We start from the raw sequence: 22,650 nt of genomic DNA on the forward strand, positions 1-22,650 counted from the left end.
CCACCCCGCACGGCAGGTCCGGTGGGCACCGCCCCCCTCTCGGTCTCCTCCAGTGGGCTTGCCCGCTCCCGCCTACCTCATGAATATTCATCATCGGGACTGAGCAACCACTGGCGGGAGGAGCACTTCCCGGTAAGACGCCACTTAACTGTACGTACTGTAAATTCCTGGGAGGTGTATGTGAAGCGTGAATCACGTCACATAAATTACCATCTATCTATCTATCTATCTATCTATCTATCTATCTATCTATCTATCTATCTATCTATCTGTCTGTCTGTCTGTCTGTCTATCTATATCTTAGCTAGCTATAGCATCCAGGGGTATGCAGGTGGAGGGTTGACAATGGGAGAATCCCCCTAGTCAGTGACGTTGGAGAGGCATTTATATCCCTCACCAATGAAATTTCTATGGTATGCCACTAACGAGGCACAAAGATGAAAACTCGTCTGTCTGTTTCCCCACTTTTATACCACCCATCCACATGTATGACAAATTTCCCAGATAATCCGCTTAAAGAAGGTAAATCTTCACGTAGAGTTGTGAAATTCTGGACCAAGTACAAACAACATAGAAAGGTTATTAAAAGGATTATACCGTTCTTCATTACAAACAGCAGGAGGTGCTGCAGGTGCTGTATTGACCGTTGTCCATAGCTATAACAAACATGGCCGCCTCCGGAGAAGTGCCACCCCCCATGTAATATAATTTAATGATGACTAGACCTATGATTATATTAAAACACACTGTTGGTCATTAAGAACACATTCATTTGCAAGTTCTCGAAATGTACAATCATTTCATTTATTCCTTTTTAATGAAAAACGGTCTCACTCCTACACACTGTCCCTTTAAGGGCAAGTATACTGGTGGTCCAAAGAAGACTTCAAAGTGTCAAGACATAAAAATCAAAGCAATGTCTTAAAAACAGAAAATGCGCATGAAATGAAACTGGAGTCAACGTCTGTGATCGAAACTTTAAGAAACCGCCCAGAGGAAATGGGTTTTACTTACAGGAAAGCTAAACAAAAGCCATCATTAAGGTTGCAAAAAAAGGTTGCAATGGGTTAAGGGAAAGCAATCATGGACTGTGAATGACTGGATGAAAGTCATATTCAGTGATGAATCGCAAACCTGCACTGGCCAAGGTGATGATTATGAAACTTCAGTTTGGTGCTGTTTCAATGAGATTTATGAAGATCGCCTGAAGAAAACATGCACATTTCCACAGTCGTTGAGGGATGCATGTCAGGTAATAGCACTGGGCAGATGGCTGTCATCACATCTTCAATAAATGCACAAGCTTACGTTTTCTCATCCCATCAATTGAAAGCGCTGCTGGGGATGATGACATCAATTTTCAGGACGACAATGCAGCTTGCCATAAAGCAAAAAGTATGCAAACATTCCTTGAGGAAAGACACATAAGGTCAGGCCTGGAAATCTGTGATGGAAGTTGAAAGAAATCGCAAATCACATTGCAATTTTGCTTTTTTTTTTCTCCCTTGTGATATCATTAGAAAGTATAAGAATCATAATCATGACCAGTGGCTGCTTCATCTAAAGTAGGATGCTCATGTTCCATTCTGTCAGGAGCCCTGCATGTGACGAAAAACTGAAACCAAAAAACATTCCCTGCATTGTTCTTACACTACTCAAAATAAGCTCGGGATAATTTTATTTGCGTGAATGCAGGCACACTGTACATTGTGAGACTATTTAGTGGAAAACACAAAATTAGGTGTGTCTGTCGCCCCATACAATTGCCTCCGTATCTCAAAAATCACGCAAAACAAATACCCTATGTATGACATCCACTGAGTGTCTCACAAGATCCCTAATTTATACTGTGTATTGTTTCCTGATATATTGAGGGTGAGATAAAGCTGTTGTGCATTATGTGTTTTTCAAACACCGCTTTTATCTGTGCTGAGCTCCCTTTCCGATTTCAGAGAACTGCATCTAGTTTTAGTTTACCTCAGGCGACCCTTGAAATGCTTAGAAATTCAAACCTGCATGACTTGAGTATACGGCGTTGTTTATGTTTCTTTCCAAAATAGCATGTGATTGCACTCCCCAACGTTCATGCTAATAATTGGTTTCATTAGATTGCAAGCCTCACAGTTCCACTGCCTCACGCTGAAGGTCCGTTTTGTCTTCATGACCACTTAAATGTCCAAATATACCAAAGATTGTTCACCACAATGCCATGAGCTTATAGTTTACTCAATGTAAATATTAAACTTGACAAAGATCTCATATTGTCAGTAATTCCTGTGCATCTGCAGTCTCTTTCTTCCCCAGTGTTAAGAACCATGGCGAGAAGGAAAGGAAAAGTGGGAGGGCTGGGGAGGATTGTTTTTTTTTTTTTTTTTTTTTGAAAAATAGGAGAGCAGAAAGGAAAGATGTGTGGGAGGAAGTGAGAGACAAGAGGAGGCGATGGGAGGCGTGCAGGAAGACGCAGCGTTATGAGCGTTCCCTACTGCATGCTACAATATGACTCTGACAGGCTTATGTAACCAGACTGGCCTGGCATTTGGCTCACAGCAGACGCCGACTGCACTGACTTATATAACTGCATCAGCTGCGCCTCTGAACTGTGGAGGGGGGGGGGCTTCACAGAGAGAGGGTTAGCATGCATACTGGAGAATTCTACAAGCGCACACAGAGTGCTTCCACCAGTCAGGGAACGCCAAGTAGAAGGAAAACGCCACTCAAAGTTGAGAGGAAGTTCTTTAGGTTATTCACTGCTCACTCAACCAAGGGAAACCCATCAGTGGGGGTTCAACTTCTATCAACATTTGTTAGAGTCTAAATTATTGTTGACAAAAGCTTCCAATGCAAATGCCGCCCATACACTCCAACATGATTTTGTCCATATTATAATGACTTGGCCAACAGAGATAAAAGATAGAGAGATTAAACAATTAAAAGATGTAATTATGAATGTAATTAACCTTTTTAATGTCACCTAAAAAAAAATAAAAAAAATATATATATTTTTTTCAATTAGATACATTTTGTTATTGTGAAACATCAAAATATCACAAGCATACTTTGTTGCTATCATTAGCTGTGCGTGCAATTGCGAATGGGTGCTTCACATTTATGCAATAGGTCACAGCAGTTTCTGTGGTAAGCAAGTTCTTGCATATCACAATACATCAATCCATTTTCTATAGCCACTTATCCTACGGTCTTTTTGGAGTCTATCCCAGCTGACTTCAGGCAGTAGGTGGTGAAAACCCTCAACTGGTTGCCAGCCAAATGCAAGGCACACAAGAACGAACAACCGTTCACACACCCAGTCACACATAAGGACAATTTAGTGTGTCCAATATACCTACCATGCATTTTTTTGGAATGTGGGAGGAAGCCGGAGTGAACCCACGTGGGCACGGGCAGAACATGCAAACTCCACACAAGGAGGCCAGAGCGAGCTGGAATTGAACTCTGGACCTTGAACTGTGAGATGACCATACTAAGCAGTCTTCCACTGTCTTTCTTCTGCCCCTGAACTTGTCCTCCCACCCACACCAGGAGCCTAACTTGTTATGCCAAACATAGATGACAGCCAATCAGTGTCCACTTTATGGTGTGACTGACCTTTTTTTTCCCAAAGCCAACAACTAAAGCACACAAAGCCTGATGCATCTGATCTAATCAGCATACAGAAAAGCATAAAACTAGGAGATTAAAAATTAGATTAATTAGACAAAAAAATAATAATAACGCTTTAACTATGACTATAACTATCAAAATGAATGTTTATCTTCCCTTAATCCAAATGTTTGGGCTGGAGGGGGTATAAGGAACATGTTTTAACAAATATTTGGGGATTTACCTCCCCTTTAATTATTAGTATTGAAAAAATGTCTGGTAGTGAAAATGTGTTGATATTGAGTTACAAAATAAATTCGCCACATGTTCTTGTTTAAACTATGGTAGCACTACTAACTCAAAATGACTTAATGTAGAAGACTGCACACGTGTTTGACTTGCCTCGGTGAGAAGAGGTTAGAGATTATCTTGGCTCACACCATTTTGTTTTGGTGTTTTATTAATATTTTTTTAACTTCAGTACCAAGCTCAATATGGTTTTAACACTTTTCAGGCCTGCTAAAAAAAAATAAACAAAACATCACGATTTCTCAATTTTGCAGAGTGCTTGGATTAACTTTAAGGACGTTTTAACCCCCTCACCCCCTCCCAAAAAATAACGTCCTAGACGCACCTCTGCAGACGCTTATCAAATGTAAACATTGTGGATGGCGCCTCATATGCACCTGTACTGCCAATCGGGTCAGGGATGCCCTTTTCTACATAGCAGAACTATTTTAAAATCCCAAGCAGGAGCAGTAGCGCCTGACATTTTCGGCGTGATATAATGAGCGAAGATTGAGGTCAGGGTAAACCCCAGCAGAAAGTGGATGTCTGAGTAAAAATCCCATGATACTTAACCAAGCGCGCTTGCAGAGCTACACTAAGTGGTTCCTAATCAGCACATTGCAGCTTCTGATCTCGCATTACAGCGACAAATTGCATCAGATGATAACAGAGGAAATGAAGGTGGGATTTATGACAGCGGAGTCAACGGCCAAAGCAAATGACTTCAATCTTTCCTGGGAGAATGACTGAGCTCACGTTTGTAGATGTGGCCATATCAGTGGAAATAAAATTGTAATTTACGACACGGAGCTAATTCATCCTGGATGCTCTTGGCTGCGCTCGCCGGCTCTTACATTTCAAACAGTGCAAAGAATTATTGAAGCGCTAAAAACTCATTCTGATTTGATTACAAAATGAGAAGTGAAGGCATAAGTGAGTGGAGTTTTGTTAGTCTCACGGAGCAGATATAATGTGATTTAAATGTTTTGTTTTCGTCTCCTGGGGTGATGTTACTGGTTTGTTTACTACAACATCTGCGTTTCCGTGATGACTGCACCAGAGTCGACGGAGCGTCTGACCCAGGGTCCCAGAGCCGTGTAACATGCCAGCGTGAATGAAGTGCACTGTTGAAAGGGGACAAGACAGGATTTCCAGTCTGAAAAACATTGATTGTTCCTGCTTCCAGTCAGCCATTGCAAGGTCATGGCGGGGATGAAGTGCTGCAGACAACAGCTCATTTGGAAAAATGCTATACTGTACTTGATTATTACAAAGCTGAATGAGGTCAAGGAAAACAAAAAAATACAAGACTTTAAATTCTTCTTTGTAGGGCAAGTTATAGACCGGCTGCCCTCACTGCCGGGGGTACGTGAGATTTCAATAGGATTTCTGTAGGTACCAGAATCTAAATTGAATGCGTTTTAATGCCAGCAGCAATGCATTTTCCTTTTCGAATTAAGAGCAAACGAACTGGAACATGGAGCATATTTTTGCTAAATTGTGTTTTAGTGACTCCTTTGCAAAATATTAGTGACGATTTTCCAACAGACAATGCAGAAATAAAACATGTTACATGATCAGTCTTCTGGAGTTGCTGAAAAAATATGCCTAGAGATACTACAAGACTATAGCTCCAGAGTTTAATAATACACACATGGATGGCACAGCATGCAAAATTGCTTTAATGGGGTAGTTGGCTGAAAAAATAGTTCACAGGATATTTCATCAAAAAAAAGGTTGAGAATGAAAACCGCTGCTCTCGACCAGTGGTTCCCCCTATAACATATGTTTTCAACCAAGTACCCCTTAAACAGTGCAAAGCATTTTTGAGTTAAAAAAAAAAAAAAAAACTTACAAGATGCCATCTGTGTTTATTAAACTTTAGAACCTTTCAAACTTAATTTGTATTGGTCCACAAAAAAACAATCAACACAAAGTGTCCTCTTTTGGATTATAGAAGAGATCCATTATCAAAAATAAATGACTTAATTGTTAATCAATATTTATCCACAAAAATAATCCACAAAGTATCGGATCTGTTCTCATAGATAAATACTGTAATTATAAATATTTGTCCACAGAAAAATATTAAACATAAAGCGTCCTCTTTTGGCATTACAGTAGAAATCTGTTCACACACAAAAAAAACTTAACTGAATTATTAATAAATACTTGTCCACAAAAATAATCAACAAAGTGTCAGACCTTTTCCTAAAATGAAATTATGAATAAATATTTGTCTATAGAAAAGTATTCAACATAAAGTGTCCTCTTTTCGGATCATAGTAGAAATCTGTTCACAACAACAAATCTTTAACTTGATAGGTAACAATAGGCGGAACGTGACAAATTGGGTCGAAAGCTTCTAGTATGAGGGAGAATCCGACTTTTAAAAATAATGATGTTGAATAACCGACTGAACATTAAGTTTGCTTTATGAACTTGATATTTTCCTGAAACATTTAATTCAATAATTATTTTTAAAGATTTTTTTTCCACGCGTGTTTGTTCATTTAAACTCTCGAGTACCCCCTGGACTCCTTCAAGTGCCCCCAGGGGTACCCGTACCCCCATTTGAGAACCACTGATCTAGACCGCTGCAATAAAGTGAATTAAAACCTCTCTCTTAGGGCAAGTCAAATCTGCACCATCTTGGCAACGGCAGAATTACTGATACAAGTAGTTAATTTGGTGTTGCTGCATTATTTAACCCAATTGTGCGCTGCCATCTCTCAGTTGTCTTCTCCGAAGAGGAGGAAATTAGTTACGCAGTGTGACAGTGCCACTACTCAGGACATATGTGGATTAGGTTGAGCAGCGGGTGGTGCTGCTGCTGAGAGTTGCTGGGAAGTCAGCCTGCAGAACACAGTGTGTCATGTGCAACTCCAGACATTGCCAAGTGCACTGGGCCACTATTCTAGCAGCCAGAACCAACAGGAACCTTCCTCGCAGCCAGGCGAGAAGGAAATAACACTGCGAAGGCTGAGAGCACTGTCGTACAGTCTACAGTACTTCGTGAGGCAGAGCTGAGCGGATTAGCAATTGGAATAATGGGGAAATGTAGTCGGGGGGGGGGGAATAATAAACAACTGTCCAGTGAATATACATTGTACGCACTGAACATAATCCGTTTTCTGCAATTAAATAGTGGGCAAGTCACATGTAACCCACATCCTGCACCCCAACTTTGTACATGACCTCAATGTAAATCTAAAAACAAATTCATGTGCAACACCTTGACAGCATAGATAAGGAGACTTTTAGTACAATCAGTTGCACCCATGGGGGAATCACTGGTTGAACAGAACAGGACGTAAACAAAAGCTGCATCTCAACACTGTTCTTATGAAATGAAAGCTACACCTCCACAAAAGAGTGAGTCAGAGTGTTTTATTCATAATACAGTAATACAAAAAAAATCAAGGTACATACAATGCAAAAGCTTTTTTATATGTAATAGCTGACCTCTTACCGTGTGAATGGCACGACAAGTACACATCAGTATTAACAATTCTTAATGAAATGAGAACAAGGCACTTACAGCATTTTTCCAAATTTTCTATCCTATATAAAAAAAAAAATGTGATTTGATAATGCACTTAAGTCAGGTGATTATTCTAAAAGTACAATACTTTGGAAATGCTCATCCACCAAAATTCAGGCAAAAAGGATTACATGTAGCTGTTTTTTCAAAGTGTTCTTGATTGGGCGAGACAATTGATGGAATAAACTTTTCTACGTAAATATTCACCTTTTTGGGGGGGGGGGGGGGGGGGGGGGGGCACATAATTCATAGTGAAATGTATGTAGCTAACCACAATATAAAGAAAACAATGACTTTAAACCACCAGGAATAGACATCACTGCAAGGGCAGGTTTTTCAACTGATTTGATTGTTTTGCACATCGCAGTGAGAATTCTGAATTCTCCGGAAATGAGGACATATGCGTGAACACAGGGAGCGTTGTGAACATCGCATGAGGACGGCATGCTGCCAAAGATCAATACGTTTCCCTGCCTGCTGCTATGCAAGTACAGATGGTTGAGCGTGGCTGAACAGGGCCAGACACAGTCAGACACGGAGAAGGCGTTGCATCGGGGGTATATGACCTTGACCAGAGCAGAAAGATGAGATTAAACGGCCGATTTGTTGGTTCTCTGCCTGTGCGATGACGTAACTGTGTGTACAGTGGAGATGCAAAAGGGAACCCTAGTCACGATCTGTGGGGCGTGCCGTTTTATTCTTATCTCTTTTTTGCACTCCTCTCTCACTGGGGCTCCGAAAGAGGTTTCCCCACATCGCCCCCAGCACTGAAATAGTCCTCGACATAATCAGAAGGGAGGGGGAACCAGAACGGGACGTCTGGGGTTTCTGGTCTTCAGCATGACATCTGAGAACGAAACGTTCACGGTATTGCGAAAGTGCCTCATCTCTGAGCCCCTGTGATAGTCTGGTAACTAAAGTTCAGCAAAAGATAACAGCTCACATAGTCACGCCATAACTGGTGGCAGGAAGAAACCTATCAAAAGGTGAGTCTGTATGGCTTAAGCCCCCATTAACCTGGCCTATTATTATATGTAGTGATGATCACACAGATTCCTCAAACAAGTTGAACGGCAAAGGCAAAAAAAAAACAAAAAAACATCTCATGCATTTTCTATATTATTTCCACCCCGTCTGTGGCATTCTGCCCTTTAAATCGCTAAAACCAGCCTTAAAGAATTAAACCAACTGAAAAGAAAAGACCTGCTGCTCAGCTGAAATCTCTGTCAGGGAAGATGAGTGGGGCGACCAGGGTCCACAGATAGAGGCTGAGACCCAGCCAGCTGGAGCACACCTTCACCCACAAGGCTGGCATGGTGCTCTGCATGGCTTGGGTGCTGGTGTCGGGTCTGTGAGAGGCAAAAGCAAAGTTGAGTGACAAATTCATGCATAAACATTGCCATTACATAAAGCACGACGTTGAAGGGGCCTTTATCTGAAGTCCTACTGCCTCTTCTAAACAAGCTTCTTGTGCTCCCTCTGGTGGACAGCTTTTGAAGTCCAGTTATTACTTATTGACAAAATCATGTATTTTGTCTGTGGAGGACAATAGGGCTTTTTTCTGGTGTGTGTGCATGGCGGGGTGGGGGATGTCACTTATTATCATGAACTATTTCTAGCCTGTTTAGCTGAATTCCGTTGCCTTGTACACACCCATACTATGAAAGACCATCTTTTGACATGTCATACTTACAGGTACCAGTTGGTGAGAGTCATCATGATGTACAGCGATGCCAGAGCCAGGTGAAAGTGGAAGGCCGAGTAGCTGTAAGTCACGCCATCCTCCTCGTTGTCCACGGCCCTGTGCACGCCGTCCTCTCCGACGGCTCCGACGCCAGTCTCTGCTCCGCCCTCCTCCGTTTGCAGCAACTTGTTGACTTGAGTGTTATTGGATGAACGAATACTGTGACACAAGAAAGAATAAGAGGGATCCAATGTAACAAAGTCTAGTAAATGTGGGGATGCCAAACTCACCTGGCATAGAGGGTGCAGAAGAGGAAGATGAGCAAGCCAACAACGCTTTGAGCATCCCACCACTGCAACTGGCCTGGTGTTTGGTCAGCAGAAGGTGCGGGGGTGCTGACATTGGACACTATACTCAAAAGGCTGGGGTTACACTTGCGATCTACAACATCAGCCCACACACAAACACACAGACACAATGGATTAGTGGATTGTGGCAAACCTGGAGAGAGCTATCGCACATATCTGCAGAATTGTTCAAAGGTCCAAATCTCTCACAGCGTGGAGGAAAAAAAAAATACTCAGGTGTATATGGTAGCACATTCGGCAGGAAAAAAGTGCCACCAAAAAAATAATTTCTTCTTGCCATCAAGGGCAAATAAGGTAATGACCAATCACCGTTTACCTGTTTTCTGGGTTTGGTTATGTGACATTCAAAAGCTGAGCTGTGATTTGTCATTCACTGTGCCTTGAGCTTAAGGTCAATTTCAGTTGACAGCAAGTGAAACCATGCACTTTTAAAGTTATTAAATCTACATGCACATTTTTTTTGTTATCAAATTAATTATAGACAAGATAACAATGTTATACAGGTGAAATTTTGTTAAGTTTTGCAAACAGCCTTTTTGAAAACATTTTGTTCAAAGGTTTTAATTTTGTGGCCTTACTTGCAATGTGTAGTTCTTCATTGACAATATTTTACTCTATTATAATACTAGCAAAATCCATGCTTTATGCCTCGGGGAAATACAGACAAATCTGGCTTATTTTATTTCTATTTTTTTCATTTTATTTTAGGCCTCCTAAATGAAGTACAGTATGTGTAATTTTTTGGCACGCGCCCGTGAGAGCTTGAGGGGCATTGCGGTAAATGCAACAATACAAACTCCTCGTCCGGCTGTATGTAGCTAAAACAAAACATGTCAACCGCCGGAGGAGTGCCACTCCCATGTGATATAATTTAATGATTCCTAGACCTGCGATTATATTTGAAACGTACTGGTGGTCGTAAAACACATTTATTTGCAAGTTTTCTAAATTTACAATAATTTAATTTATTCCTTAAAAACATTCTAAATTGTACATATTGTATTTTAATACTGAGCTTTGAAACGCACATGTAATGATGAGTAGATCTGTTTTCTTGTAACATGTCCTTTCCAATGCTATTTTTGAAAAATATATTCAATTGCTTGAATCCCTCATCGATCACATCTGCTTTAAGGAACTTCACACTTCATCCTGCTGAATAATTGATAGATTTCTATATAAGACCATCACATATAAGTGTGGGGGTGGGGATACAGTCAGAAATCCACTAAACTGAACTTAGCACAATGAGAATGACAATGAAACAAATGACTATGAAACTGTAAATCAGACGCTGCAAGACTCACTTGGATTGTTGGTCAGTGCGGACCAAGTGACATACATAGTGTAGACAGAGATGAGAGAAGCCTGCAGCAAGCCAGAGTAAGGTTGGGCTTCCTGCAATCAAGATAGAAACATGACATTAGAACTGTACCTCTTGATGTACAACAACAGGGCAATTTGAAGGCCCCGTTAATGTTATACTCTGTAACAGGCGAACATACACTTGTTTTCCCTCAAAGCCATAGGTGTCAAACTCCAGTCCTCGAGGGATAACATCCTGCCTTTTTCCAATTCTTCTCTCTTAAACACACCTGATTCAAAAGACTAGGATCATTTCTTCACAGAGGGAGAAACTTGGAAAACATGCAGGATACCAGCCCTCAAGGCCTGAAGTTTGTCAATTTTGCTCTAAAACTGTATGAACAAAGGAAAATTTAAGAACAATGGAATTAGCGGAGAAAGTGTGATGTCACAGCCGCCTGTCTATAACAACGACAACTAAGTGATGAGTTAATGAACGGATAATGATGTTTTAAGAAGTTAGTTACCTGAACTTTGGGCAGGATGGAGACAATTGAGACGATGACACAGAAGATAAGGTTGAGGCTGATAACAACCTTGTGCTCAGTGCAGTCATCTGGTTGAGTGTAATAAACATAAAACAACACGATAGCAGTGAAAGCCAGGGCGTAGTTCAGGAAAGTGAAACTCAGCAGACCTGGAAGTGAATCACATGAAGAAAGTGGGTCAATGTTTATAGAACATTTACAGCCCTTGATTCATTTACGGAAGAAATGAAATGTTGTTATACCTGCATACCAGCACTTGTTGTCATTATTTTCAGCATTTTCCACCCACGCTTTATTCCAGGAGTGGGCAAAGTCGATGAGGAGAATGAGTTGAATGATAATGAATATGAGCGAACCCACTAGTCCAAAATAGTACCACACTGTGGAGCAAAACAGACAAAGCTGATACCATAACAAATAACTTTTCATAAACATATCAGCCTCTTGAAAGTAGACTGTAAAGGAATGAATTTTGTTCCCACCAGTATTGAATACCGGATCTGAGATGAAAAAGGCTCCTACAGTAATCCCAACTAGGATCAGAAATTTAAAGAACCAGAAACTGAAAAGAAAAAAAAGACAGTTAAAAAACACAATTGGTCAATTAGAGAAATAAAAGATAAATCATAGACAATTATACAAATTCACCTTTTGCCCATGACATGCACAATTCACTCAATAAACGTTGAAAACAACTAATCATTAGGTGCTTTAACAGAGTTGTGTCATTCCCCCCTTCCCCCCACTGAAAGTTATAGAGGTATGTAGGAGTGGACAATTATGGTCAATATTGAAATCACCATCATTAATCACGATTATTCATCATGTTTGGGCAAACATGTGTATTTCTTGCCCTTCTTTTAAACAAGCAGTACATAAACAAGGCTTCAAGGCTAGGTACTTACAAATATTAATAATAAACTAAAATAAATAAAGTAAATAATTTAAAGAAATACATCCAAGACATAGCAAAAACTTGGCACACAGGGCAACACAGCTAACTTAATTGCTGAGTGCAAACCAATGAAAAAAATGAAGACTACTTAGAACCAAGTACATTATTTACTTTTGTGAAAATTTTAATCAATTAGCAGTCAAAATGTCACCTTTGGTCATTTCAAACCGGATTTATTACAATTTTGAGTCTCAATTGACAGCTAGCCTTGTATATATTAGGAATCAGGTGAGAAACTCAATGCCATTTCACACTGGTAAATAATATATGAGGGTGACCAAAGCATAGAATTAAAATCACCTCTTTTTACAAAATGTTTGCAGTATTAGGAGGGATTACAGTCATGTTTTGTGTCAGTAATCAAAAAGCCTTTCAATTGGGCGATCTGAATCATACACTCGAATGAAACAAACAGTATCCTTCAGAGTTCATGTTTTGATGGTGAACTGACTTAAGTATGTCATAAAGGCATCAAAGTACAACAACAATCCTGGGAATACGACGAGGTTGTCATGTGAACGGCTACTAACCGCCTATATGCCATTCTGGTAAGTAATGTACAGAGCTCTTAATGTTTATCACTAAATAAATTATTAAAAGTTGAAAGTTGTTTTAGTTGCTTTATAGAGAGACACCACTTATTAGAGGTTAGAGGCGTCAAAAAAAGCAAAATGCTCATGATCAAATTCAGTGTTATGGTTGACATTTTTGTTTACACAAAAAGCTTTTTTTCCTTTCAGATTACATTTAGCTATTGATTGTTGACATTGTTAGAATAAAGCCTGTTTTTACTCTTGTGAAAGAAGATATATTACTATTAGTTCCTTGGGTACATTTGAAGTATAAATAATAACACAATATTGCGTGGGTAGTGGGGGGAAAATGGTCAAAATGCTGTTATGTTTGGCACAACGGGGGTTCTGATGACTGAAAATGGCTGTCATTGAGTATTTAGTCAATTTTCATGAGTGGAATACATCTGCAACATTTACCCGTTTTGAATAGGAGCACGCGGGTCTTTGCTGCTCTTTACGCGAATCATGATGATGAAAAAGAGAAAGAAGAAGCAGGTCATGGCAAAGCAAATGCGATACACAGATTTGTAGCCCACGATGACATCACAGTTGACCTGGTTTTCAAAGCCAGGTATAGTACTTCCTCCCTGGCAAAATCCTGGAATCTGGACAAAAAAAAAAATACACTCAATGTGCAAGATAGCCAAATCTGGCCAGAATTATTACTTGGAAGCCACAATAAATGTGTTGCAACAACAGAACTCACTTTGCGCAGTTGGGTTTCCATTCCAGGAAGGATCATTATGGCTGACACGAAGGTGCCCAACAGCAAAAAGAAGCTGAAAACCAGCCGTGTAACAGTGGAGTTGTTGGAGGAAGGACAGCAGCCACACAGCAGACATGGAGCCGAACCACACAGACAGGAAGCCTGCAAGATAGCAGAAGATGGCAGGTGAGTGACAACACTTACAGATTCAATGACACTCGAGTTCATACGTCAACCAAAATAGAGTAATGTTTGTATTGACACAATTGCATTAGTACTGTGATATGAGCAGACACTGATAATTAAAAAGGGCGTACAGTTCAACTGGCTCCCTGAATCCACATGTGGGTCATTGTTGACATGTGTTTCCTGACTGCATATTCATCACGATCCACATGAAAATATTTGAACAGCACATTTAGGCCCTAACTGCGCATCAATAATCACGTGAAACAAAGCGGCTCTTTTTCAACTCATTATTGTCTGCAGGAGTTTCTAAACACATGTAGTAAAATAAAAAAGAACAAGTTTCATAAACGGGACTTGGACCAATGACGCGGAGGCATATGCAGGCGCATCAGCGAGGGAACAGCTGCAAACATTAATATCTTAGCATTGAATTCGGCACATCAGAGTTTGGGGTGGTGTAAGGTATGAATTTAAACTGACGTGAATACAAGACGATCGCGACCCTGTCAAATTGGTTCCAATGATCCAGTTAACATGGATATATACAAACTGAACACCAGATTAACATGAGCCCTCGCCGGTACACTTGTTTAGGTATTACTTAAGTGTAATGAACCCCGCACCACCGAGTAGGGTGGTGGTTAACGAATTCGCACGTTGTTTTATGTGTTTGTTAATGAACAGAAGTTAGGCAATTCTACAATTTCCACGAGGCTTGTGACGAATCTGCATTCAGGAAACACAAACATGTCAACAATCGACCCACATCTGGATTCCAGGGCCAGTTAAACTGGGAGGCAGTTGAACTCACCCGTTTGAGAAATTACTGTGATGGCGAGTCATTTGACAGTGACTAACAAATACGTCATCATACAACCACTAAGATCACCACCTGATGTTTACAGGTCAGAAGGGCGTTTCGCAAACATTTCTCAGTTATTAACGCCGTTCAATAAAACGACCGTTCAATAAAACGATAGCACGTTTTAACCGTGTAGGTTCAAACTCTAATAACGTAATGGTCAAAACATTATAAACGCTTAAAAATGAAATATTAATCTTAAACGTATATGAGCGACGACAGCTAGCTTGCTAGGCTAACTTCCTGGAAAAATAGGACCTGAAGTCCTATGCGTATTTTTATGTTTTCATAGAATATCCCACATTAACTATGTTGCCAAACTCGCTACATGGAAGATATGACTCGGTGCTCACACCAATTACTTAAAAGTTAGTCGTATGTCTGGCGTATCAAACAGCTTGTGTTGTTCTGAAGCCGCGATCGAGTTAAAAAAAAATATCAAGAAAAACCAAGACATTTAGACAAAATACTTACACAGCTGGCTAAGGAACACAGTGCCAAACAGGCTCCCATGATGGCGTCCAAATGTCGAGATGAAGTAAATTCTCACCGCCTTCCGTGTACAGCTTTCTGAAGACAAACCAGGGTGAATGTCGCTTATTGTTTCTGAAGGCAACACGGATGATGAGTAAAATATCGCCACCTACTGGCCTGAAAATTGAAGGCGTCAAAGTAAAACCCCCCTCGAGACGTGTTATACAGACAACGTGGGGGAAACACTCGGAATAAAAGAAAAAGTGGAAATTAACAATATGGAAAAAAGGGGAAAACTTTAATTAAAAAAATATCATCACGTGCTCAGGTGAAGACCAATCACGGCTCACCTGTTTTCTGGGTTTTGGTCATGTGCAAACCGAGCCATGATTGGTTGTTACCTGAGCCTGGGCACACGTGACATCAATTTAAATCGACAGCAAATCACAAAATGTGATTTTAATTGGTATTAATTGTACGTAAAAAATAATTTAATGAAAAATAAATCAGTTACCAAATCAACTATAGACTAAACTAATGTATCCACATAAGTTCCTTTACTAACCTACACTGCATTTTTCTTCTACATACATTTTATGGATAAAACGTTTTGACAGTTATTTATGAAAAACAGAAATTTGGTTGAGATTTGATGTATCATTTTTGCGTGTAAAACATTTATCTGACGAGCATGTTCATGACTTACATCATGGTATGAATCTTTTACAGAGACACCAACCAAAACGATTGGGCAACTTAGTGAAGGTACAGTGAGTGTAGTACTCTTGTAATACAAACCAAGATAGAGTGAATAGTAGCGGCCTGAAGCAGTGGCTTTGGAATTTCATACATTATTTATTGAAACCATCAGTTCTTCACAAAATATAACACACACAACAAACTACAAACATCAACAGAATAATGTTGTTGTTTTTTTTTTAATAAATGTGACCAAGTATTATAATGGAATAAAATAGATTTTCTCACTCACCAGAGAATCTGATTAGACACATGGATGCACGAGTGCAGATTGCTACAGACCTGTTTTGTCGTCAAACTGGGCTTGTTTTGACATAACTATCACAGGGTTGAAAAATCATGTCCTCGAGGGCCAGGACTCTTTACCTTGACCCTGTAAAGATGAATTTGATATTTTATTAGTCACAGAAATAGTCGTATGGCTCATGTTCATTACCTTAAAGTTGAGTATATTAAGTGAAATTTGATTGGACAATAAGATATATTTAAAATCTACAGAGAATTACTTTATTAAATTTAGGTTGTAAATAAACGTTAAATGCCAGCTACCGTCATCTTTACTAATAACTGTTTTGGACATAAATATACACGAACGAGGGACCATGCAAAACTCAGCTAATAATACATTTAGTTAATAATTAGCATGCAAAAGTGAAGTAAAATCAATACAATATTGTTCTCCCAATCAAGATCTTTACCATCATCTTTCAAACACAGTTTTGTTTCAACTGGTGATGTCAGGCCTGTGAAAACAGTTAAGCGTTTATTTTGTATTTAAAAGTTCAGAAGTGAGGCGTTTCCTGTGACGACATCGTTGGTTCTTGTAGCGTCACAGCTCCCCTGATTGGTGAATTTAGGCCAATCAACGACAGGAGTTGCGAAGGCGTCACGGATCCGATTTTGTGCGCGAGGCTGCTCATTTGGCGCGCCGAGAACAGACAATAACTTCTAAGCAGAATTCCTTTCGAGCACTTCTAACACGGGTGGGTGAGGAAATACTTTATGTGACCGCTTACTGCGATTGTTAGACTGCTCGCTTATTGTGTTGAGAAGCTTCAAGCGTGTCTTGGCAAAGTTCAGCAGACTTTGAAAACGAAGTCAAATTCAGGTAACGGCATGGACCGTGGACATGGCTGCGGAGTACTCAACATGGCGACAATCAACCAACCCTCACACCTGGAACACAAAACTTCATTTGCTTGTCTTACTAAATATTGGCCTAACTTTTCTGAATTTCAATCATTAAGTCCAATATTGCTCACACGTGTTTGTAAAAATGCGTCTTGCTTCGTATTATATCGCTTGATTTTTTTTTTTAATTGCCAGTATTATTTTGCAAGCACTCGTTATCTCAAACCTACTTTCAAGTTGGGGCGTCGGTGAAGGGGTGAACTATGTTTCGACCACTTGATTTGAGACGTCTCCCTGCATTTGCACGTTTATAATTGTTCGAAACGCGAGGGCAGTGAGTGTTTTCGGAGCGCATTTTCCCGACTGCTGCGTCCGTGTAAGACAATGGAGACATAAACATTGTTCGTAAAATGATGACTTGTTTTGATTTAAATATTTTTATTCTTTCCACTAGTGGTTCCGATTAGGCAACCTCTTGGCTGAAATGGCGGAAATTGTAGGTGAGTGCAATATAATGGCTAAATTGATAACATGTGACGACACTTAAAAGAATTGCATTACATATATTATGTGTTGAAACATACGGTAGACTTGAAATTTAAATGTTTACCCTCTAACTTAGTTGTGCAAAGTGTAAATCTTTGATGTGTCCCCTGGGGTCCTTTTTATGTAATTTGTTTGGCATGTTTTTTTGCAACGAGTTACTTGTTGATCTGTTGGTGATGTTGACATGAGATAAGTTACCATAGAAAACCATACTCTTTGGGAACAAGGCTTTGCAGTTTTCTTTTGATTGGAAGCACACAAGCCCACTGCTTTGGCACAGCTGAGTAGATTGTTTTCTTTTGACCGAGCTCACAAAGCAGTGACCCTGAATGATAGCCAAAAGCCATGTTAACTCCTTAATTACAGACAGTTGTTCAGTAAGAAACAATGGCCCCGCTGTCTTCATCTGCCTTACATAAGTATTGTCGTTAATTTAATTGTTCAATCAAGAGAAACATTAATTTAATTTCCCCAGCTGTTATATATATATTTTTTTCTAGTAGAGGTCAATGTGTCCAGTTAAAGGGAGTCCATTATTTCAAGTATTCAGCCACCTTTGTGTTGATTTTGCCATAACTCAAGCTGTCAGCTCCCAATGTATGTTGTCTTGCAGACATTCAAGTTAAGGAGCTGAACAAGCGTGCATCGGGTCATGCATTTGAGCTCATCCTGAGACCTACTTCTCCTGATGCAAAAGTGCAATTTCCCCTGTCACCTGTCACAAAAAAAGAAACCTCACTGGATGAGATTATGAAGAAGCTGGAGGCTGCTGATGAGAGACGCAAGGTATCTTCAACATGAGTTGTTTGTTGCACTGAAAGGACATTTGACTACATTTGATGATTAGTCAGTTATTTACAGCTTCTTAGTTGTTCTAAATATATGTTTTAAATTTAGATGACAGAACATGTTAAGAAAATGTTTCTTTACATAGATTTCTTCAAAGACAAACAATGTACAGCATTTTTAAAGTATGTTAATTAAAAATGAAACTAAAGGTTAAAAGAAGGAATAACGTAGAAAGAAGTGCTACAAACAGTAATTTTCGCATTATTTCAACTTGTCTCCATTACAGTGCTACATACATTATGGAAGAGTTGAAGAATTGTGACAGTCTTTGTAAATATTTGTCTGACAACATTCTTCTTTAAGGCTACAAACTATTTGAGACAAGAAGTGTGTTTCATTATGCTTCAATTGTATGACAATTTGAAAACAACCAATGCGCTCCATTTTGTTTAAATAATCACATGACACCATCAAAAGTAAACAACTGAGCTAGAACTCGCTTTTCAAAGCGAATATTCCAAAAATTGTGTAATTGGTAAGCTTTTTAATAAGTATTTATTATGGTTTACTTTTTCAACCGCTTTTAGACTTATAAATCTTAATAATCTTGATGCATTTCTACTTTTAAATAAATATCCCATCCATTATTGTATCAACAATCATGATTGTAGAGTAATAAAACGGTATGCAGAATTCCATTTATCTTATTTCATATTCTTATTTCATATTATCCCAATGACTTCCTCTGGAATTGTTCTTGACATAATCTTTTTTTTTTTTTTTTGAATAATTAAGTCCGAAAAATATGGTACTTTCCTCGCATACTCAATAGTACTGTGTGCCATTTTCTAAGAATCACGAGGCCGAGTTGCTGAAAACCCTGGCGGAAAAACGAGAGCATGAGAAGGAAGTGATCCGGAGGGCTATAGACGAGTGCTGCAACTTCAGCAAGAATACGCTGGAGAAGCTGACTCAAAAAATGATGGCTGCGCAAGAAAGACACAGGGTATCTTTTATGTTCCAAGTTAACCTAGTAATCAACTTCTGAACAAGTGAAAGAAAAAAAACCATCTTTTTGACAAGATCCATGAAGCCGAAGTGCTGAAAACTCTGGCAGAGAAAAGAGAGCGTGAGAAGGAAGTCCTCCAGAGGGCCATGGATGAAGGCTGTAACTTCAGCAAGACCACACAGGAGAAACTTACTCAGAAGATGCTGGCTGCTGAAGAAAGATACAAGGTAAGATCAGAAGCCACGTGATTAGATAGATCAAGGTAGGATTAGATAAATCAAGGCGAAACGCTGACTTTGTCTTCGTCAGAGCCACGAGGCTGAAGTGCTGAAGCAGCTGGCTGAGAAACGAGAGCACGAAAGAGAGGTCCTCCAGAGGGCCTTGGACGAATGTTGCAACTTTAGCAAGACCACACAAGAGAAGCTCAATCAGAAGATGGAGGCAAACAAAGACAACCGTGATGCGCGATTGGCTGCTCTCGACAAGAAACTTAAGGATAAGGTACATGGGTGTCCAATTTTGACGTTTATCAGCACTGTTACGCGGCTTGATCCAGCATCTAAGATAAGCTCTTGTACATTGCCGTCGGGACACCAAGACACTTACTAGAGGCTTAACACTGCATTGTTGTAAAAACAACCCCTCTCAAAAATTTCCATATCAGGCCTGCTGCCATTTAGTATTTTGGTATTCAGATATCCTACTGAAAAGTCTTTACCAAATAAACATTTTTCTTTTTGAAAAACGATTATTAAAAAAATTACAAGACCAAACTACACATTTTAACTGAATGATTATTTTTTGATCAACATTTCTTCACGTAAACTGAATATCCTGAGCAGCACACTATTTCTAGGTCTCAGATGTTCGTCAACAGTTCTAATTCACCAAGAGAAACTGTGCTCATTAGAGATTTAAAACACGCACGGCCAAAAAAAAACAAAAAAACTAACCCTGAAAAATGACTGTTTTTCATTTGTTCTTACAGGACAAAAGAATTGAAGAATTGAAGAAGGCAAGGGACTGAAGATGGAAAGCGAAACAATACTGTTCATATAGCTTCAATGATAATCTTTGCATGTATTGTAACAGTTTCATCTTTAAATTTAGTGTCTTTTTTTACACACCTTTTTCATGTTGGCAGCTGATTATATTTTTGTAGTTTGTGTAGTTGCGTGAACTTTTTCTATTGGTGGGTCTATTGCATTCCAATTAGTAATATGGTTCATATATTCAGCACTTCTGTAATGTTTCCCCATTCAAAATGTAGGTACTGTGCTTTTAAACGTTTCTGAGTTACCCTGTTTATACTTAAGCACTCTTGACTAATAAACTTCAGATAACTTGATTGTTACGGTACGTTTACTTGACTTCCAAGTGTTTGTCATGTGAGTTAATCTTCACTAGGCTGACACCTAGTGGCAGATTCAATCAAGTGCGGGTTTACCTCTGGCACTTTGATGCACTTGTTTTTTTCTGGTTTGACAAACCTGTATCCTGTATAAATGCTGTAAAAAAAGTAGTTATCAGTTGGTGAAAGTTTTTTAATGTTAAAAAAATATACACATTTTAGAGATAATCTTATTTATGGTCGGTGGGGGTGGAGGGCTGCAAAATGTTTTCTCTTTCATAGGGGGGGGCTTTGCAAAACTAATTGAGAAGCACTGCTTTTAAGAATCCATCCATTGTCTATGGCCGCTTATCCTTACAAGGGTCGCAGGCTTGCTGGTGCCTACCCCTGCTGATTTGGGGCAGTAGGTGGGGGACACCCTGAACTGGTTGCCTGCTAAATGCAGGGCACACAAAGAGAACACAACCATTCACACACCCAGTTTTTGGAGTGTGGAAGGAAGCCGGAGAGAACATGCAAACAGAACAAAGGTGCATCTGATCACTAAAATTAGGAAAATTGCACGAATAAAAAATGGTATGCTATTTAACATTAAAACAAAAAAAAAACATTCCAATTAATTTTGAACTAATGTTAATTGCATAGACGTTTACAATGTGTCACCACACCACTCAGATTTTCAATTACACGACACAGCAAAAAAAAAAAGCCCATTTCCTTACACTCCCCCAGCTCCACACTATTTGAGAGGTACAGTACTGCTTTATAGACAGGTAACCCATTAGATCTAATTACTTTGATCAAATTACTGGTGGATCAAATTAATTCCCATTACTTCTCAGGTAATGAAAAATAGGCAGAGAGCGGGACAAAAATTGTGATTTTAACACAACAAAAATATGCTCCCTGATTTCAGACAATAACATATAACTTTACTGTAATATTCTATCACAACCAGTAAGTGACAATTACATGATTCGCGTAACTGGTAGAGGTTTACAGACATTCAATGGGCACTCTGGTTGCTTAGCAAACAATACTATGGTTTAACTCAGCCCAGACATGATCATGCATGCAGCTTTAGTGGTGCTATTATGTAGGTTCAGTCAAGGTTGAGCAAGAGGAGTCACATTAACTTTACTCTTTACATACTCCCAAGAAAGAAGTCACAAACTTAAAATCTGGTGACCCAATTTGCCGAACACCTGATCTCCATGTCCAACGCTTGACAATCCATCTGTTTTGGCAAGTTCTCAATTAACAAAATTAACACCGCCACTAACAGTTGACATCAAACCTGCAAACAAAATGCTGTTGAGCATAGTACTTACATCATGGCAAGTGTGCACAAGTTCAGGATTTGTCAGCCTGCATGTAATTGTCTCAGGGCAACTGTAACTGCCTGTTAATTGTCTCGGGGCAACTGTAGCTACCTTTTAAGTACTCAGTTGCATACCTTGTTATAATAATAATGTTTTTTTGGACTGTTTGCTCAATATTTATTATAAGGTGGCTTGGCAACTTTTCCATTTCACCTCAAAAGTTTAAATAATCCACTGCTATCCACATAGCTATGTTCTGTTAAAAATGCATATTGCTCATATACATATATATAGACTTTCACAAGAAAATGGGCTTAATTCGCTAGCTAACGGACGTGGTTAACAAATATATTTCTATTTTCTCGTCTATAAAGTACCTATCAAATAAAAGTCAATTTAATTTGAAACTTGATTACTTGATTTACAGTAATTCAAAGTGGAATGATTTGGTTCAGTTTGATGCCCTAGCCTAGCATCTTTTAAATGGGCAAATGATTTTTTTGGTTGATACCAGTTTTTCTTACACCCCTAACAAATGTTTGCTTAGTTGTAAAATGAGACCTCAGTGTTTAACGACTGCTGCATTTGCATGATGACTAAATGATTCTGAAGGCAACTATGCTATTAACCCTTGTTTATGTCAGA

The 22,650-nt window shown here is 39.3% G+C and overlaps 2 protein-coding genes across 11 annotated transcripts; one reads left to right on the forward strand and one right to left on the reverse strand.

Annotated features, from left to right (window-relative positions):
- Positions 1–7,264: 7,264 nt before the first annotated feature.
- Positions 7,265–15,242, reverse strand: LOC148425480 (serine incorporator 1-like). Of its 2 annotated transcripts, XM_088410137.1 has the most exons (10): positions 15,099–15,242; positions 13,574–13,735; positions 13,285–13,472; positions 11,820–11,899; positions 11,580–11,717; positions 11,317–11,486; positions 10,792–10,882; positions 9,407–9,557; positions 9,126–9,335; positions 7,265–8,781 (listed from the first exon to the last, which is right to left on the reverse strand). In XM_088410137.1, exons 1-10 carry the CDS (start codon positions 15,135–15,137, stop codon positions 8,643–8,645), a joined length of 1,368 nt encoding a protein of 455 aa, XP_088266263.1. In that variant the 5' UTR covers positions 15,138–15,242; the 3' UTR covers positions 7,265–8,642. The 2 variants fall into 2 exon arrangements, with proteins under 2 accessions (XP_088266263.1, XP_088266262.1); XM_088410136.1 differs by lacking the exon at positions 15,099–15,242 and having other exon boundaries at positions 13,574–13,816.
- On the forward strand, positions 12,758–20,680 carry LOC148425481 (stathmin-1-A-like). 9 transcript variants are annotated; one of them, XM_088410143.1, is made up of 8 exons: positions 12,758–12,840; positions 13,600–13,759; positions 17,443–17,488; positions 18,148–18,320; positions 19,177–19,329; positions 19,407–19,559; positions 19,642–19,833; positions 20,321–20,680. In XM_088410143.1, exons 3-8 carry the CDS (start codon positions 17,473–17,475, stop codon positions 20,357–20,359), a joined length of 726 nt encoding a protein of 241 aa, XP_088266269.1. In that variant the 5' UTR covers positions 12,758–12,840; positions 13,600–13,759; positions 17,443–17,472; the 3' UTR covers positions 20,360–20,680. The 9 variants fall into 9 exon arrangements, with proteins under 9 accessions (XP_088266269.1, XP_088266266.1, XP_088266271.1 ...); XM_088410140.1 differs by having other exon boundaries at positions 12,762–12,840; positions 13,583–13,759; XM_088410145.1 differs by lacking the exon at positions 12,758–12,840 and adding an exon at positions 15,828–15,863 and having other exon boundaries at positions 12,857–13,759.
- Positions 20,681–22,650: the final 1,970 nt, after the last annotated feature.

This window comes from Hippichthys cyanospilos, chromosome 3 (assembly GCF_059441005.1).
Source record: "Hippichthys cyanospilos isolate Australia breed blue-spotted pipefish chromosome 3, RoL_Hcya_1.0, whole genome shotgun sequence".
NCBI lineage: Eukaryota > Metazoa > Chordata > Actinopteri > Syngnathiformes > Syngnathidae > Hippichthys > Hippichthys cyanospilos.